Below are 20,134 nucleotides of genomic sequence, written 5' to 3'. Positions count from 1 at the left end.
CATAGATCCCTGTATTAAAGACAACTGTATTTCAGAATGCCACTGCCTTGGCGATCAGAAGATCACTAGTGGTCCAGCAGCTGAATCCTCCAGTGATCAGCTAATATATGAAGAGAAATTGTGATCTTTAAGATAATGGCAATACAGTTGCTGCACTTCCTGCTTCTGATACTTCAAGGTTGTCTATGGAAAGTTCGTTTTGCATTAGAAAAAGTCTTTATAACAAAATGTACATTTCCTTTTATGAGTGATTTCAGTTGGCTGAGTTGTTGTACCTGTAACGAATGTGAGTTCTTACTTTACAGATGGATGAGACTATGACTGAGAAAGAGCTTATATCAACCGGCGAGCCATTTCTTGTATATACAACTGATGAATACCAGACTCTATCCCCTGCCACACTTGATACCGCCACTGAAACAAGCAATGAAGTCACTGAATCCTCTGATGTTTTTGGATCAGACGTGTTCACTATCCTGATATATGCGGCTCCTGCAATTTTTCTAGTCCTGCTGATACCCATCATTATTTTAATTGTACAGCGCAAAAGACGAAAAAAACAGCAAGAGGGTAAAACATTTTTGTAATCTTAAAATGCTTTCTGCATAACTGCCTTTGCTGATAACAGCAATTCAATCAATGATGAATGAATCAATCAATGAATGATAAAAATGACATTCATCATTGGCTGTTTATATTATAAAGTGTAAGCACAATTTAGAAGTGATATATATTTGTTTATGGCCACTGTACATTCAACGAATTTAGCATAAATCAACGGTACAGGTGAATATAAGAAACTTTGTAATGTATGTCGTTAGAGAAAATGCCCCTTTTCCCTCTAGCAACTCACTCCTCTTCACACCTCCTGTTTCAATAAACTCCTATAGATGGCATGTCTGTGCATGTCTCTCTGCACTTCCTTCCCCCTCCTCCCCTCTCTATAGATTTATATGGGCAGCACATAATCTGACCCTTCAATGAGCTGGCAGTCTGTCTTGTCATTCAAGACAGATTTAGTGGAGAATGTTTTGGAAGGGTGTCCACATTTTCCAATATTAATCTGTTTATATTCATTTATTTAAAGAGGACCTGTCCCCACTCCTGACATGCCTGTTTTAATAGTTTCATGCATTCCCCATGTAATAACAATGCTGGAGCATCTATTCTTATGTCTGTATGTTGTGCCATTCCTTTATTATTTCTACTTATGAAGTTATGAAGGAAATGCTAGCAGTCTGCAGTAAGGGTACAGAGGGGTGGTAACCAGTTGGGGGTGTTTGCACAGTCTGATTGGATAAAGGGAGTATATGCAGGTACACCCCCCCAACTGGTTACCACCCCTCTGTACCCTTACTGCAGACTGCTAGCAATTCATCCATAACTTCAAAACACGGAGCGCACATGGCCAGTATACGCGTTTTGCGCATCTGCAATTTGCGGATCACAAAACTGATAGTCGTGTGCATGAGGCCTTATGAGTTAACAGAGAAGGGTCCTCTGTTCAAGATCCTTAGCTGTTTGACCAGAGTGTAGAAGACCTGTCCTGCTCTGCATTCCACAATGTATTGATTTTAGTGGACATTATGTAATGCTTCATTTCTGATGATGCGGCAAGGAAATTGCACACTGTTTTACACACGCTGATGATTGGGAAGAAACATTCATAAATGTGTAACGCTCCGCAAAATGGAGTAATTGGATTTTTTATGAAGCCACAAAAATGATTAAATGTTGGCAGCACATCTCTCTGTGTAAATGCAGACTGTGTGAGGTCTTTTGCATCTCCCTGTGCAAATGCCCTTTACACAAGCCCTCATTGGCTTATCGTCATGACCCACATCAGGCCATGTAAAAGAACCCTTACTGGCAGGTTTCTTTGTGGTGAGCTTCTTGTCAAGTAGGGACTGTGCAAAGTAGAAAACCCCTTTATTATTTACTGCCCCTTGTCTAAACCTGCCATTGTTCTAAATCCATACCAGTTTCATCCAATGGGCATTTGTCCTCAGGGGCGTCTTTAATATTGATTGGACCCTGGGCAAGAATTTACTTGGGCCCCCTGGATCCTGCCTTCTCACACCCTAGCATGCAATCACGCCCTCCACCACAACACACACAAAAAATCCACACACCTCGTAGAGTAGTACACTTTAATATTGATGAATCGGCACTAGAGGTGTTCCTTGGCAGTAATGTAAATACTGCCTTTTTTTCTGAAAAGGCAGTGTTTAAATTAAAAAGCTTGCAGAAACATGCTATAGACACCAGAACTACTACGTTTAGCTGTTGTGATTCTGGTGACTATAGTGTCCCTTAATATAGAGAAAAAAAAGAATCAGCACAAAAGTATCAAATAAAATCGCTGTATCATTATTCTAAAAATTAAAAAAAGCACAACTTCTGACACAAATACATAGTATTTTGCAGATTACTTAATTTTTTTTTAAAATGTGCTGATAGTACTGTACTACTAACCCCTTCATCCACACCTCCCTCCCCCATCCCCCCTACTCCAACCACCCAGTACCCTTACTCACATAAAACAAGTTATATTAATATATATATATATATATATATATATATATATATATATATATATATATATTATATGTAATTATAGCTTACAGTGAATTACTGTAAATACTTACAGTTCTGAAGACTCCAGCAGGCTCAGGATCAGGCAGCTGGGCTCAGGGCTGGAAGTGGGCACCACTCTGCAGTTCAGGAAGGAGAGCGGGGCTCGGCTCACCCTAGCATTGCAGTGCCTCCACTTGACGTCACGGCGCGTGGCGTACGCAAAGGGCAGGGGAGGTCGAGAGGAGGAGCAAGCAAGTACCTTATTTTTCGCTCTATAAGACGCACCGGCCCATAAGACGCACCTAGGTTTTAGAGGGGGACAAAAAGAAAAAAAAATTCTCATTATACCTCAGGTCAGACCACCAATGTTAATCAGACCTCAGCTAACAGCCCCAATAAGACCTCAGATCAGACCCCCAATCAGACCTCAGATAAGAGCCCCATGCCTCTCATCAGTCCCCCAGTAGCCTCATAGCAGCCCCCTATTAGCCTCTCCATCAGCCTCCAGAAGTGTCCAGCAGCCTCATAAATATAAAAAACAAAACAAAAAAAAAACACACTTACCTCTCCTGCTCCTGGACACCGCCGGTCAGCTCTGCACAGCCGACAGCCGAGAACAAGGAAGCGGTGAGTACAAAGCATTTACCGCTTCCTGATCCTCCAGACGATGTCATTGAATTTGTGGGCAGTGGCAGAGCCCCCCAGGAGCAACTGGGCCCAAGGCAGCTTACCAATTTGCCCCACGATAAAGACAGCCCTGTTTGTCCTAAAGCTGAAACTGCATGGAGGAGAGCAATTCTTCTATAGTGCACTAGTATTAGCAAATTCTCTAAAGTGTGTACATTATTATTATTATTATTTATTATTAAAGCGCCATTCATTCCATAGCGCTGTACATATGATAAGGGGTGCACATACATAATACAGACAAGTGCACTAAGCAGGAACAAGACGAGTTACAGACTGGTACAGAAGGAGAGAGGGCCCTGCCCGTGAGGGCTTACAATCTACATGGTATGGGAGAAGGACACAGTAGGTGCGGGTTAAGTTGGTCATGGCGATATAGAGGCAGCAGGGTCACGGGTTGTAGGCTTGTCTGAAGAGGTGGGTTTTCAGGTTTCTTTTGAAGGATTCCACTGTAGGTGAGAGTCTGATATGTTGGGGTAGCAAGTTCCAGAGTATGGGGGATGCACGGGAGAAATCTTGGAGTCGATTGTGGGAAGAGGCAATAAGAGGAGAGGAGAGAAGGAGGTCTTGTGAGGATCGGAGAGTGCGTGTGGGGGTGTATCGGGAAAGTAGCTCAGAGATGTAGGGAGGGGACAGGTTATGGACGGCCTTGTATGTATTTGTTAGTACTTTGAAGTGAATTCGTTGGGCAATGGGGAGCCAGTGAAGGGATTGGCAGAGGGGAGAGGCAGAGGAGTAATAGGGTGAGAGGTGGATTAGTCGGGCAGCAGAGTTGAGGATAGATTGGAGGGGTGCGAGAGTGCTAGATGGAAGGCCACAGAGGAGAATGTTGCAGTAGTCTAGGCGGGAGATAATGAGGGCATGTACAAGCATTTTCGCAGATTCAAAGTTAAGGAAAGCACGGATGCGGGAGATGTTTTTGAGTTGGAGGTGGCAGGTGGTGGAAAGGGCTTGGATGTGCGGTCGGAAGGAAAGGGCAGAATCCAAGGTCACTCCAAGGCAGCGGGCTTTGTTGACTGGGGAGAGTGTGCAGCCATTGATCATGATAGATAGGTCTGTTGGGGGGGTTGAACAAGATGGGGGAAAGATTATGAATTCTGTCTTATCCATGTTAAGTTTAAGAAAGCGAGAGGCAAAGAAGGATGATATAGAAGATAGACATTGTGGGATTCTTGATAGTAAGGTGGTGATGTCTGGACCAGAGAGGTAGATTTGTGTGTCGTCAGAGGAGGAGTGATACTGAAAGCCATGGGACTCTATGAGCTGTCCCAGGCCAAAAGTGTAGATAGAGAAGAGCAGGGGTCCTAGGACAGAGCCTTGCGGGACACCAACATAGAGGGAATGAGATGAGGAGGTGGTGCGGGAGTGGGAGACGCTAAACATCCGGTCTGTGAGGTATGATGTGATCCAGGAGAGGGCCAGGTCAGTGATGCCAAGAGATGAGAGAGTTTGTAACAGAAGGGAGTGGTCGACAGTGTCGAAGGCAGAGGACAGGTCAAGGAGAAGGAGGACAGAGTATTGTTTCTTGGTTTTGGCTGTCAGTAGGTCATTGGTGACTTTGGTAAGGGCAGTCTCGGTCGAGTGGTGGGGTCGGAAGCCAGATTGTAGGCGGTCAAAGAGGGAGCAGGAGGAGAGGTGGGAGGACAGTTCTGAATGGACATGTTGTTCAAGTAGCTTTGAGGCATACGGAAGAAGTGATATGGGGCGATAACTGGACAAGGAAGATGGGTCAAGTGAAGGCTTTTTGAGGATAGGTGTAATGGTAGCATGTTTAAAAGCAGAGGGAAAGACACCAGAGTTTAGTGATAGGTTGAAGAGATGAGTTAGGGCTGGGATAAACACTGTGGTAAAGTTAGGGATGAGGTGGGATGGGATTGGGTCAAGTGCACAGGTGGTCAGATGAGATTTGGAGAGTAGAGTGGAGAGTTTTTCTTCTGTAATGGTGGAGAAGCGGGTTTTGGGAGAAGAGGACCGAGCAGTTGTGTAGAGGGTCTGTGGGGACTGTGTAGTGAAGCTTTCTCTGATGTGGACTATCTTTTGTTTGAAATATTTGGCAAAGTCCTCAGCTGAGAAGAGTAGAGAGGGTGGGGGCGCTGGGGGACGGAGAAGGGAGTTAAAAGTGTTAAAAAGTTGTTTAGGGCTGTGTGACAGGGAAAATATGAGAGATGAGAAGTAGGCCTGTTTTGCATTTGCGAGTGAGGATTTGAATATGAGGAGGGATTGCTTGTATGCGGTGAAGTGATCCTTAGACTGGGATTTCTTCCATCGCCGCTCTGCAGCCCTGGAAGCTTGTCTGAGTTTTTTGGTCAGGTTGGTGTGCCAGGGTTGTCTGTTGATTTTCCGGATTTTGTTGTGTGTGAGGGGGGCAACAGTGTCGAGAGCTGTACTTATTGTGGTGTTATATAGGGTGGTAGCAGCATCTGGGTCTTGGAGACAACAGATGGTAGAGAGTGGGAGAAGAGAGTCAGAAAGCAAGTGAAAGTCGAGATGTTTGAGGTTCCTGCGGGGGTGTGCTAGTGTGTGGACCGGGGGAGCTGCAGAAGAGACCAGTGAAGAGAAGGTGAGTAGGTTGTGGTCGGATAGGGGGAGAGGCGAATTAGAAAGGTTAGATAAGGAGCAGAGGCGGGTAAAGATCAGATCCAGAGTGTGACCATCTCTGTGGGTGGGAGCTGAAGACCACTGTGTTAGGCCGAAGGAGGAAGAGAGTGACAGGAGTTTAGAGACGGCTGAGTGGCATGTGTCAATAGGGATGTTGAAGTCACCCATGATAAAAGTGGGGATGTCGGCAGAGAGAAAGTGTAGTAGTCAGGTGTTAAAGTGGTCAAGAAAGATGGTGGCTGGGCCTGGAGGGCGGTAAATGACTGCTACTTGAAGGTTGGAGGGAGAGTAGATGCGAACAGAGTGTACTTCAAATGAGGTGAGCGTAATGGAGGGTGGCAGTGGAGTTGGGCTGTAGGAGCAGGTGTCTGATAGGAGAAGACCAACTCCTCCACCATGTTTGCAGCCGGGGCGGGGGGTGTGAGTGAATTGAAATCCACTATAAGAGAGTGCAGCAGGGGAGGAGGTGTCTGAAGGTGTCAGCCATGTTTCTGTGAGACCCAGAAAGGAAAGGTTTTGAGAGATGAAAAGTTCATGAATGTACGACAGTTTATTACAGACGGAGCGCGCGTTCCATAATGCTCCTGCAAGAGGAACCAAAGGAGCAGGGGTCAGAGGAATGGTAATTAGGTTTAAGGGGTTGGAGAAATTTGTAGAAGGAGATCTGTAGTGGGACATGGAGGTGATAGTGGGGATTTGCTGAGGGGGTCCTGGATTTGGAGAGATATCACCAGCAGTAAGGAGAAGCAGAGAAAGTGTTAATAGATGAGAATAAGAGAGGGCATGAGGCGTGTGTGTGTGTTTGGGAAGGAAGTGTTTTATGTTGGCAAACAGGTTTGTGCAAAGGGTCAGATGAGAAGGTAAGATGGAGGAAGAGATGAATAGTTCCTTGCTGGGTGAGTGGATGCGGGGGTATTTCAGGAGGTTTTGGAAAAGTAGGAGGAGTAAGAGGACAAATTTAAACATTGTTTGCATTAACTATGTCTGTAATTACCTGTGGTCCCCTTCTGGTCCCATTCTGGTATAATTCAGTCAGTGCACTTAAGAGTTGCACTAGAGAGATGTTGCATGTGGAAAGACCAAGGTCTGAAAGACCTGGGATCTTAGATTTATACCACTCAGTGTTCAATCAGGTGTGACCAAGAGGGGAGGGGGCTACATATATCCTAATCAAGGAGTACCAGATACAGGGGTGAAATAGTCAATGTAAACAAATACTCAATAAATCCAGCAGGGAAAGAGACATTAATAGTTCAGACAAGACATACCAGGATTTAGAAGGAGAGATGAGAGGGATGGACAAGATCAGACTGTGGAAAAGCTGGGTGGAGCAGTAAGCTTTAGACAAGACATACCTGGAGATGAGAGAATTGGGTTATGGTCAGTAGGCAGTGATGGCAAAGTGGATTCAATATCCATAATATTACATTCTGGTATAATTCAGTCAGTGCACTTAAGAGTTGCACTTGAGAGATGTTGCATGTGGAAAGACCAAGGTCTGAATGTGAAAAAAGGCCGTATGATGACCATTTAGAGGCTATGTACACCTTCGGAGGTAATTTTATGATTGCATTTTACAAATTTTTGGCTAAAAATCTGATTTTAAATTGGTCTTTATGAAAAATATTGAGCCGTTCTGTCACAAAGGTTTAACAGTTTTTCTAACTGTTTACAGTGTGACTAGTACTTTCACTTTCAGCTGGTCATTTAATAAACCTTATCTATAAACTACTAAGAGGTCATAAACACTCATTTAAGCCACATTCTTATCAGTAAGATAAGAACTGAGCTATAATGAGTGTTTATAATGTCAGAGAGCAGAGATAAGGAGACTTTCAGCTCTCCAACTGACGGAAAAGAGCGAAAATCCAGAGGCTGCCACTAGAGCAGCTATGTACAGAAAAAAGGACTCTATTTTTAATAAAGACCAATGGAAAAAAAAATTTGCTCAAAGTTAGTACAGTGTAATAAGAATGAAAAAAATTGCCAGCAAAGGTGTACATAGCCTTTAAGTAACTGTGTAGAAACAATTTACGTTTATGGGGCTAAACTAAAAAAAACTCATCCACTTATACGTGCTGGGACACTCTCTCCTCCCTGGCTGCAGGAGGATCTGCGCTACAAACTTTATGATGTCACATGAATCTTTTTTTTTTTTTGCACAAGTAGAATGGGAGCCATTTTTTATACTAGATGCCACTAATGGGGGCATTAATCATACTGGCGGCACTATGGGGGGCATTTGATGTCCAGTGGAGGCATTCGGTAAATTGAGAGCACTGTAGGGGTTGGGTTAAAAAAAAAAAAGACTGAATTTATCCTTTAATGCCAGTTTTCAACGGCAGTTAAAAACTGATGCAAAATTAGTGCAAAACGGCTGTTAAAACGGACAGACGCCCAGAAAATGGTAGCAAAAATTGTTGAAAAATGGCCATGAAGAACTTAAAGTGTGTTAGTTTTCAACTGCAATTTTTTTTCACTGTTGTGTGAATGTAGCCTTTGATTAAACATTTCAACCTTTTATTTTTGTGACAGTCACGTAAAAATAAAATTCACATAAACTGTGGAAAGGACACAACTCTTACATGATGCCCCTTTTTAATCTTTTAGCTGCAGACTGGTTGATTTCCAGGCCTCTCTTCTGCCATCCAAGATGGCCACACTGCTTCTCGGACTACCCAATGCACTCTGTGCATTGGTACTGTAAGACACCCTTGGGCAGCGGTGCTCTTGGATTGGCCAGCAAAGCTTATGTGAGCAGTGCTGAGCCAATTCTAGGGCAGCAGGAAGTGTCTGACTGCCAATACATCAGATAGCCCAAGAAGCAGTGCGGCCATCTTAGATGGCAAAAGAGGGTTCCTGGGAATTGGCGGATCTGCATCTGAAAAGACGAAATGGTGGGCACCATGCTGCGTCCATTCCCCAGTTAATGTGATTTTTTTCTTCTTGAATCAGAGGGCCGCTTTAATAGAATTCACGTTTTACCAAAATATACACTCACCTAAGGAATTATTAGGAACACCATACTATTACGGTGTTGGACCCCCTTTTTCCTTCAGAACTGCCTTAATTCTATGTGGCATTGATTCAACAAGGTGCTGATAGCATTCTTTAGAAATGTTGGCCCATATTGATAGGATAGCATCTTGCAGTTGATGGAGATTTGAGGGATGCACATCCAGGGCACGAAGCTCCCGTTCCACCACATCCCAAAGATGTTCTTTTGGGTTGAGATCTGGTGACTGTGGGGGCCATTTTAGTACAGTGAACTCATTGTCATGTTCAAGAAACCAATTTGAAATGATTCGAGCTTTGTGACATGGTGCATTATCCTGCTGGAAGTAGCCATCAGAGGATGGATACATGTTCTCATTCTGTTTACGCCAAATTCGGACTCTACCATTTGAATGTCTCAACAGAAATCGAGACTCATCAGACCAGGCAACATTTTTCCAGTCTTCAACAGTCCAATTTTGGTGAGCTTGTGCAAATTGTAGCCTCTTTTTCCTATTTGTAGTGGAGATGAGTGGTACCCGGTGGGGTCTTCTGCTGTTGTAGCCCATCCGCCTCAAGGTTGTGCGTGTTGTGGCTTCACAAATGCTTTGCTGCATACCTCGGTTGTGACGAGTGGTTATTTCAGTCAACGTTGCTCTTCTATCAGCTTGAATCAGTCGGCCCATTCTCCTCTGACCTCTAGCATCCACAAGGCATTTTTGCCCACAGGACTGCCGCATACTAGATGTTTTTCCCTTTTCACACCATTCTTTGTAAACCCTAGAAATGGTTGTGCGTGAAAATCCCAGTAACTGAGCAGATTGTGAAATACTCAGACCGGCCCGTCTGGCACCAACAACCATGCCACGCTCAAAATTGCTTAAATCACCTTTCTTTCCCATTCTGACACTGTTTGGAGTTCAGGAGATTGTCTTGACCAGAACCACACCCCTAAATGCATTAAAGCAACTGCTATGTGATTGGTTGACTAGATAATTGCATTAATGAGAAATAGAACAGGTGCCCCTAATAACTCTTTAGGTGAGTGTATATAAGTAGCAAACTCATCACAATCACTGTGTAATAGTCTGGCCTATGTGTCTCCCTGTGACCATTTTGTTTTTATATCTCTAGTTTCCTGAATATATATATTTGTACAAAAACGTTATGTTCTTCCTCTAATTATACATGTTTTCTTTAGCAATTTTAGATGTGCCAGCCGATAAAAAGGATTTAAAAAGGTAATCTCTTCTATATAAGAATGAGCTCCAAATCTCTTGCATAGCCAAAGGGGTTGCCTAGGACTTAAATACTGATGACCCATCCTCAGGATACATCATCAATATCAGATCCGACTCCATGTAACTTCAGCTATTTAAAAGGGCCACAGTGCTAAGATGGGTGCTATCATGAGGATAGGTCATGAATATTTAAGTCCTGGTCAACCCTTTTAAATAATAAAATACAATTCAGACTATGTGGAACCACCACTAGAGATGATCATAACTGCACAGAACATCAGTTTATTATTGACCATGTCTAGTAATTTCAGATATTTCCTTACTTTGTCTGGCAGAGAACTTTCTTAATTCCCTTATCCAAGTTCAACTGTTCCTGTTTTCTGATCCAAAGGGACAATTCAGCAGGCAATTGTTGGGAAGGAAGTGTTTTTTCCTGACAATTGCCTACTTGTCAGTGAAGGAGACCTCTGTATTTGCATGCAGAGAGTATGGGAAGGAGTGATCGCTAATGCTATCGCTCATTCCCATACAGAGTACTTGTTTGCCGGCAGCAGAAGCTGTTTAGACGGCACAATCTTCTGTCGGCAAATGACAATTTAGGTTTCTGCACAAACGAGCATATTACCCCACGAAAAAGCGCTTTTCACGTTCATTGGGTAATTGGCGGCACCATTACATTGCCGGATAATCTCTAACGAGAGGCCCTTTATGCTAAAGTATATTTGAAGCTTGTACTTCATCTATTGTAAGTAAATGAAGCACCCCACTTGTGGGGTTCCTGGTGAAGACAGGGACTCATTATCCAGTTGATAGACACTGTAAAGCTGGATTTCCACTTTCAGGTTTTCCGATGCAGTTTATGATACCAAAACCAGGCATAGATCATAAAGGGAGTGTTTGTATAAAGTACAGACACTACCTCACTTTTTTTATAATTCACTCCTGGTTTTGGCTCCAAAAAACACAAAACCTGAACGTGTAAACTTTATCTCAGCCTAAGTTTTTCCACCTGGTGCAGGAATGAATTACCAATATGCTAATTGTTTCACCCCATTGCAGGAGTTGCCTGGTGCAGGAGATTTTATGCAATGACAATGCAATTACACTTTACAGTTACTTGAAAAGAAATACTGATTGGTGCAGATATCACACAATAGAGCGCCTGCACACAGTGCCGATTTGTGTGCAGAAATCTGCATTCTGCACCAAAACCGCACAAAAAATCCTTACTAGTTGCCACATTTTATGTGCAGTTTTTCTGCATTTTTTGGTGATGATTTGATATGGTTTTGCTGCAGATCTCACTCTTCCATTGAAAAGGGTGAATTGAAAATTCAATTGAAATCTCCGTACAAAAAAAAAGTAACAATTGACATGCTGCAGATTTTAATATCCACATGGTAGGTCAATTTCCACAACTAAGGAAAAAAGCTAAGTGTACATTACATGAAATTTGTCTAATCTTTGCTGGTACCGTATTACGCTGCGTTTTTCGGCACAAAATATGCAAGTAAAAACATGGTTATAAGGGAAAATAGCATTCTAAATACAGAATGCATAGTAAAACATCGCTGGAGGGGTTAAAAAAAAATAAAAAATAATTTAACTCACCTTAGTCCACTTGATCGCGATGCCCGGCATCTCCTTCTGTCTTCATCTGATCTCTGTGCAGCAACAGGACCTTTGGTGATGTCATTCCGGTCATCACATGATCCATTACCATGGTAAAAGATCATGTGATGATCGGAGTGACGTCACCAAAGGTCCTTTACCTGTAATTAATGGTCACCACAGGTCCTGTTCAGCAAAGGAGACAGAAGGAGATGCCGGGCCGCGATCAAGTGGACTAAGGTGAGTTAAAAAAAATTATTATTTTTTTAACCCCTCCAGTGATGTTTTACTATGCATTCTGTATTCAGAATGCTATTATTTTCCCTTATAACCATGTTAGAAGGGAAAATAATAATGATCGGGTCTTCATCCCGATCATCTCCTAGCAACCTAGCACTTGCTTGCGGATGCTTGCGATTTTCACGCAACGCACAAGTGATGCGTGAAAATCACCGCTCATGTGAACAGCCCCATAGAAATGAATGGGCCGGTATTCAGTGCGGGTGCAATGCGTTCACCTCCCGCATCGCATCCGCCCAGAATACTCGCTCGTGTGAAAGGGGTCTTAGTTTTCAAGCTTTTGTGGCTTCCTATAACCTATCTGTTCTAACACTACTGAATAACAGCCCACCAGATCTCACCTTATAATTCTAAATGAAGAAGATATTTTAGTTAAAGGGGTTGTCCGAAAGTGGAAAATAATTTCAATTGGGCTGTGTAAAACAAAAAAACAAACCACCTGTTTAAAGTGTCCTAGGTACAGCAAAGAGCTCCTTTCTTAGCTGTTTCAACATGCACGTCACTGCTGTAAGCCAATCAGTGGCCTAAAGGTAGCCATACACATGGGATTAAAGTCGGCCTGAATGGCTGATTTCGGCCATTCTGGCCAACTGTTTGAAAAACTAGCTCGATCGATCATTCAAGATGGCCAACAGCAGAGTGTTGTCTGCCAAAAATGCAATCTGTCGTGCTGGAAAAAACTGTGTCCGAAACTGTACGTTGATGGCATGATCAGCTGATCACTTGCCATCAGTACCAAGAAGTCAGTTAAAAAAAATAAAAAATGACTCCCTGGTCTTCTAGTTTAGCTGGTGGGATCATTCATGTGGCTGATCATTATCTCAAATGTTTAGCCAGCTTCAGTGGTCCATGCTGCTCCTAATGCATTACGTCTGAGGCCATTGATTGAGGTGTCATGCATGTTGACAGGACATCACACTTCCGGAGCTTCCGATGGTTGATCTTTGCTAGACCTGGAACAGTTTGAGCAGGTGAGTAGTTTTCTTTTTTTATTTTACACTTTGCCTGGCTGACTAGAAATGATTTCCACTCTCAGACAACCCCTTTAATGATAGTGACTTTCTTTACTTTTTTCCAGTCCTATCTTTGAAGAGGATACTCCATCAGTAATGGAGATTGAGATGGATGATCTTGACAAATGGATGAGCAACATGAAAAACAGTAAGTATTTCATACACAGTTCTTTTATCTTTATTCAATGAAATTGCAAGGTTATCTGAGCGAATCAAGCAGATACCCGTAGATATTTTATTTCTCTATTTGCCTCATGATTGCATGTTTTTATATCACTTATCTCTATGGTGGTTTGTAATATTGCTTTTGTTAGATAGCATATTAGCTGTGAACTGGTACTCAATCATTTATGTCACAAGTGATTGCGCATAGATTAAATACAGTACGAATCTGCTTTAAAAACACTGTAATTTTGACTCTTACCCTATAAAATAAAAATTGTAATCTGTCCTATTACTGGAGACTGGCATATAAATAACTACTGCACATTGACTACAATGTGTGATATTTATCAGAAAATAGACAATAGCATCTAACACGGATATAGATAAGTCTATAAGGATCTGAGTCTTCCATCCTTTACTTTTTACAATGTACTGCACCGAAATCCACATTGAATCCAGCAACAATTCACTTCCATGAAACCATAATATGGTTTCCTTAACCCAGTTCACATATAGTGGACATTTTTTGGCCAGATTTTTAGGATCGCTGCAGAAAAAAAATAGCATGCTACTTTTTTCAGGCGGAAACACTGAGAATTAGCCCCACTTAATGAAACCCACAACACATCCTTGTAGCAGCAATCTTAGCAAAAATGTATGTATTTACAAGCTGTTCTGCCACTGTGTGGTAATGGTATAGCTGTATCATGACTGCCCCATGTGAATGCCCCCTAAGGGTTTATCCACACATGGCAAAGTTTTTCCTCATGGATTTCTTTTCGGGTTACATATGATTTTTGATACAAATTTAACATATCTGTCTTCCTTTGCAATGTCATAAAATACGACTCTAAAAAAGCAGGATGCCAGGCCACTGTTACTAAAAAATGTTTAAAGGGTTTCTGTCATGAGAGATATCGTTATGTAGCTGACTGACATTAGCGATGTGCTGTCGGCAGTACATAACAGTGTGCTTTATAACTCCCTGCCTGCCGCCGTTCCCTCAAAATAAAGACTTTTAAAATATGCTATTGAGCCTCTAGGTGCTACTTGGGCGTTGCTTCAGCACCTAGAGGCTCCGTCTTCTGACCCTTTGGCACTTCCATGTAAACTTGATTGACTTTAGAGTTCTCCTCATCGTCCCGTAAATCCCGCGCAGCCCATTTAGTATTTGGCGCAGGCGCAGTGAGTGAAGGATGCTCTCCTGCTGCCGGCTTCACTCACTGCGCCGAATACTAAACGGGCAGCGCAGGATTTACGGGACGATGAGGAGAACTCGAAAGTCAATCAAGTGTACATGGGCGCCAAAGGGTAAGAAGACAGAGCCTCTAGATGCTGAAGCAACACCCTAATAGCACCTAGAGGCTCATTAACATATTATAAAAGTCTTTATTTTAAGAGAACGGCGGCAGGCAGGGAGTTATAAAGCATACTGTTATGTACTGCCGACAGCACATTGCTAATGTCAGTCAGCTACATAACGTTATTTCTAATGACAGAAACCCTTTAAATTGTTTTAAATGTGTTAAAATATATTACAGTCATGAGAAAAAAAAAGTTTTTAATTCTATAGTTTTATGTGTAAGAGCACAATAAAAAAAATCTGGACCTTAGAAGGTCTTAACCCTTTTGCTGCCAGGGGTGTTTGGACATTTTGCACCTCTGGTAGGCAGGACAATTTTCACAGTTTTCACATATACAAATAAAACAATAATTAAAAAAATAATGCTAACCGCCACCATACCTATATATATTTTGACAGTAGACATCCAGCACATTTTCAAAATGCACAGTTTATACACACAGACACCTTCATGCAACTTTGCTTAAAGGGTCATTTATCATAAAAATTGCAAATAAGTTGATGTTAGAGGTTAAAAGTGTGCCCCGAGCAGAAAGTAATATGCATCACGCCTCTTATAAATAAAAAGTCAACATGTACAGAGTCCATACATACCACTTAGGCATAAATTTACTTGCAAGTATCTTCATAGAATGACCAGAACTAGAAAGACCAAAAATTTGGTTTTAAATTGGAAATTAAAAAAAAAGTAGCAACCAATAAAATACAGAGTTTACAGCCCTTGAAAAGTGCACCCCCAAAACCTATGTATCTCCTGAAAGCAGACAACCTAATGATTGTAGTTGCCTTGGTGGACTGCTGGCAACCATGTCCACGTATTTTCTTTCCGCTTCCGTTCCGTTTTTTTTTGCGGAACGTATGCGGAAACAATCACTTCAATGGGTCCGCAAAAACAACGGAGGGTACTCAGTGTGCATTCCATTTCCGTTCCGCAAAAAAGTAGTGCATGTCCTATTATTGTCCGCAAATTACGGTCTGAGGCACCATTCAAGTCAATGGGTACGCCAAAAATAGGGAACGCACACGGAACACATCCATATGTCATCCGTATTTTGCGGATCCATACTGTAGAAATGCTATGCCCAGCCCATATTGCTCATGTGTTTGGTGATTAATAAGTTACTGTTTCTGTATACGATCCGCAATTTCGATCGCATACGGAAACCATACAGAGATGTTTTGTGGAATAACGGAACCGAGGAAGACTTAAATCAGAGAAAAAAAAACCTCGATACGGAACAACGGATCAGTGAAAAACGGACCGCAAAACAACAACGGTCGTGTGCATGAGCCGTAACTTTGTGACTAAAAGGAATTGTTTAAAAGATGCATCAAAACATACAATTGGACCTAAAGCTCACATCCAAGAAGAAGTTTACACATTAAAACAATAAAAAAAAACACATTGAGGTGTGCAAATCTCATATATACCACAACCATATACACTCACCTAAAGAATTATTAGGAACACCTGTTATATTTCTCATTAATGCAATTATCTAGTCAACCAATCACATGGCAGTTGCTTCAATGCATTTAGGGGTGTGGTCCTGGTCAAGACAATCTCCTGAACTCCAAACTGAATGTCAGAATGGGAAAGAAAGGTGATTTAAGCAATTTTGAGCGTGGCATGGTTGTTGGTGCCAGACAGGCCGGTCTGAGTATTTCACAATCTGCTCAGTTACTGGGATTTTCACGCACAACCATTTCTAGGGTTTACAAAGAATGGTGTGAAAAGGGAAAAACATCCAGTATGCGGCAGTCCTGTGGGCAAAAATGCCTTGTGGATGCTAGAGGTCAGAGGAGAATGGGCCGACTGATTCAAGCTGATAGAAGAGCAGCGTTGACTGAAATAACCACTTGTTACAACCAAGGTATGCAGCAAAGCATTTGTGAAGCCACAACACGCACAACCTTGAGGCGGATGGGCTACAACAGCAGAAGACCCCACCGGGTACCACTTATCTCCACTACAAATAGGAAAAAGAGGCTACAATTTGCACAAGCTCACCAAAATTGGACTGTTGAAGACTGGAAAAATGTTGCCTGGTCTGATGAGTCTCGATTTCTGTTGAGACATTCAAATGGTAGAGTCCGAATTTGACGTAAACAGAATGAGAACATGTATCCATCCTCTGATGGCTACTTCCAGCAGGATAAATCTCCCTGTCACAAAGCTCGAATCATTTCAAATTGGTTTCTTGAACATGACAATGAGTTCACTGTACTAAAATGGCCCCCACAGTCACCAGATCTCAACCCAATAGAGCATCTTTAGGATGTGGTGGAACGGGAGCTTCGTGCCCTGGATGTGCATCCCTCAAATCTCCATCAACTGCAAGATGCTATCCTATCAATATGGGCCAACATTTCTAAAGAATGCTATCAGCACCTTGTTGAATCAATGCCACGTAGAATTAAGGCAGTTCTGAAGGCAAAAGGGGTTCCAACACCGTATTAGTATGGTGTTCCTAATAATTCTTTAAGTGAGTGTATATCAACATGAGCTTGTGCTCTTAAAAGCACTGGCGCAGAGGCCATGCAATACAGTATATGGTCATCATTCACATATGTGCTAACATCTATACTGTACATGGCAAGCTACGTCTAAGTTGCCAAAATCAAAATTTTCTAAAAACGCTAAACATACCGTGTATAAAAATATAACTTAATAATTAACACACACAAACAACTTCATGCAACTTTGCAGCAAACAATTATTATTAGCAAAAATTGGACAAAAATTCCTTATGATATATAAATTATAGTCTGCAAAAAACGTTAAGATCTGAGGAGCCCATACATACCACACATGTCTACATTGCTGCAAGTGTTAAAGAAATGCAAACACAGGAATGCACCAACTTTTTTGCTTGCAAGTATTGGGAATTATGTAGCATAAAATTTACACCCCTCTATACAAACTGTAATCCAAATTAATAATGATAACTTCCTAAACCTCATATAACACATTAACTAAGGCTGCTTTTAGATGGGTATAATATGGGTGCTCTATTAGGCTACATGCAGCGTTTTTTGTCTGGCAGAATCTGGGCATATTTTCTAGGTAGCAGACGGATCTCCGCCAGACCCCATTTTAGTCAATGGGGCTGGCAGGCATTCTGGTAACAACCAGAAAGCTCTGACAAGCTGTACTCTGCCAGAACTACTAAACGGCAGTGTGAAAGAAGCCATACATAATACAGTCCTGATCAAAAGTTTAAGACCACTTGAAAAATGGCAAAAAATCATATTTAGCATGGCTGGATCTTAACAAGGTTCCAAGTAGAGCTTCAACATGCAACAAGAAGAAATAGGAGTGAGACAAAACATTTTTTGAGCATTCAATTTAATGAAAACAACGAATAAACTGAAACAGGCTGTTTTTCAGCTGATCAAAAGTTTAGGACCACATGCCTTTAAAAGGCCAAATCTGTGCAAAGATGTGGATTCATTGTCATTTTCTGTCAGGTAGTCACACGTTGTGATGGCAGAGGCAAAAAAACGCTCCCTTTTTTTTAAGGTGGTCAGGTTGTTGAACTGCATAAGCAGGGTCTCTCACAGCGCGCCATCGCTGCTGAGGTGGGACGCAGTAAGAGTCATTTGGAATTTCTTAAATGATCCTGAGGGTTATGGAACAAAAAAGTCAAGTGGAAGACCCAAAAAAATTTCATCAGCACTGAGCCGGAGGATCCAATTGGCTGTCCGTCAAGACACTGGACGATCCTCGACCCAAATTAAGGCCCTTACTGGTGCTGACTGTAGCCCATAACCATCAGACGGCATCTGAGACAGAAGGGCTTCAAAAACAAAAAACGTCTTCAAAGACCTTGTCTCCTTGAACGCCACAGAACTGCTCGTTTGGACTTTGCAAGAGAGCACCAAACATGGGACATTCAAAGGTGGAAGAAAGTTTTATTCTCTGATGAGAAAAAATGTAACCTTGATGGTCCTGATGGTTTCCAACGTTACTGGCATGACAAGCAGATCCCACCTGAGATGTTTTCTACGCACCACAGTGGAGGGGGCGCCATAATGGTCTGGGGTGCTTTTTCCTTCAGTGGAACAATGGAGCTTCAGGAAGTGCATTTTTTTTTGTCTCACTCCCATTTCTTCTTGTTAAGATCCAGCCATACTAAATATGATTTTTTGCAATTTTTCAAGTGGTCTTAAACTTTTGATCAGGACTGTACCTAAACCTCCTGCAGTTCATTAGAAAATGAGTTAGAGTGCCATACCACTGTTTCTGGTGAACTGCGGGAGTTACAGGTTTTGCATCCATAATATGGGCACAAAAAAAAGCTCCTGTATTACACCTGTTTGAAAAGCAGCTCAAATCTGTTTTTAAAAAAAACAGTGGTAATTGAAAGAGTTTTACGGCCATTTGCAAACAATTTGAAGTCCATATTTCTACAATGAAAGTTTATTCACAAGTGGAAAACCATTGACAATCTTCCCAGGAGTGGACGTCCCAGCAAATTCACGCCAAGATTGGATTGTGCAATGCTTAGAGAAACTGCAAGAAACCCAAGATCTAAATCTAAGACTACTTTCACACTAGCGTTTTTTGCGGATCCGTCATTGATCTGCAAAAATGCTTCCGTTACAATAATACAACCGCATGCATCCATCGTGAATAGATCCTGTTGTATTATGTCTTCTATAGCCATGACAGATCCATCTTGAACACCATTGAAAGTCAAAGGGGGACAGATGCCTTTTTCTATTGTGCCAGATTGTGTCAGAGAAAACGGATCCGTCCCCATTGATTTACATTGTGGGTCAGGATGGATCTGTCTCGCTCCGCACCACATGGCGGACAAAAAAACGTTGTAGGCGGATCCTTTTCCATTCAGAATGCATTAGGGCAAAACTGATCCAAAACGGAAGGCCAAAACGCTAGTGTGAAAGTAGCCTAAGAGTCTATAGGTGTCACGATAGGGGGTAGGGGGAATACTCCCCACCGTATAACGTGGGTAAACGGGGAAGCAGCTAGGCTTGGACACCAGGAAAAAGGAGCAGGTCACCTCCTAAGCCGCCCTAATCCTGGCCCTGACTCCTAACCATATGAACAGACCCAGATGGTAGGTGGGCTCATACACAGGAACCTCGGACCCTGAGTCACCCTGAATAAAGGTTAGGAGCTAGAGACGACCTGTTCCTCCAGAACACGGACGAACAGGAGTCTCACAGGCCAAGCAGTAAAGGTAAGGGAAGACAGTGAGCAGCAACTGGGTCAGCAGGTCAGAACCCAGTGATATGACAACACACCAGAACAACAAGCACTTACCTGCCGCAGCAACAGGGTGGAACACCAGCACCAAAACTGCCTGGACCCCCATGCGGACCGAATGCATGGCGGCCCCAGGCAGAGCCGTTCACTGACTTGTGGTTCCCCCTCCGGGGAACCCAGGGGCCCCCTCACCAAAGGCATAGAAGACAGGGGAATGTCTAGCAACCATGCTGGACAACACACCAAACAGACCGGACATGGAACACAACACTAGACATCAGGGCCGGCCTTTGGGGTGTGCGGGCTGTGCGGCCGCACAGGGCGCCATAGCAACAGGGGCGCTGGGCGGCCG

General features: G+C 42.6%; 1 protein-coding gene across 1 annotated transcript in view; it reads left to right on the top strand.

Moving 5' to 3' along the window:
• The window catches only part of TMEM154 (transmembrane protein 154), a 63,243-nt gene that overhangs the window by 30,436 nt on the left and 12,673 nt on the right, over positions 1-20,134 (top strand). The window contains exons 2-4 of the mRNA XM_040418550.1: positions 306-570; positions 10,058-10,097; positions 13,087-13,169. Coding sequence (XP_040274484.1) covers positions 306-570; positions 10,058-10,097; positions 13,087-13,169 — 388 coding nt within the window. The remainder of the gene's footprint in view (positions 1-305; positions 571-10,057; positions 10,098-13,086; positions 13,170-20,134) is intronic.

This window comes from Bufo bufo, chromosome 2, assembly GCF_905171765.1.
Source record: "Bufo bufo chromosome 2, aBufBuf1.1, whole genome shotgun sequence".
Classification (NCBI taxonomy): Eukaryota; Metazoa; Chordata; class Amphibia; order Anura; family Bufonidae; genus Bufo; species Bufo bufo.
The sequence above is the reverse complement of the archived record's forward strand: the minus strand, read 5'-3'. Positions and strand labels throughout refer to the sequence as shown.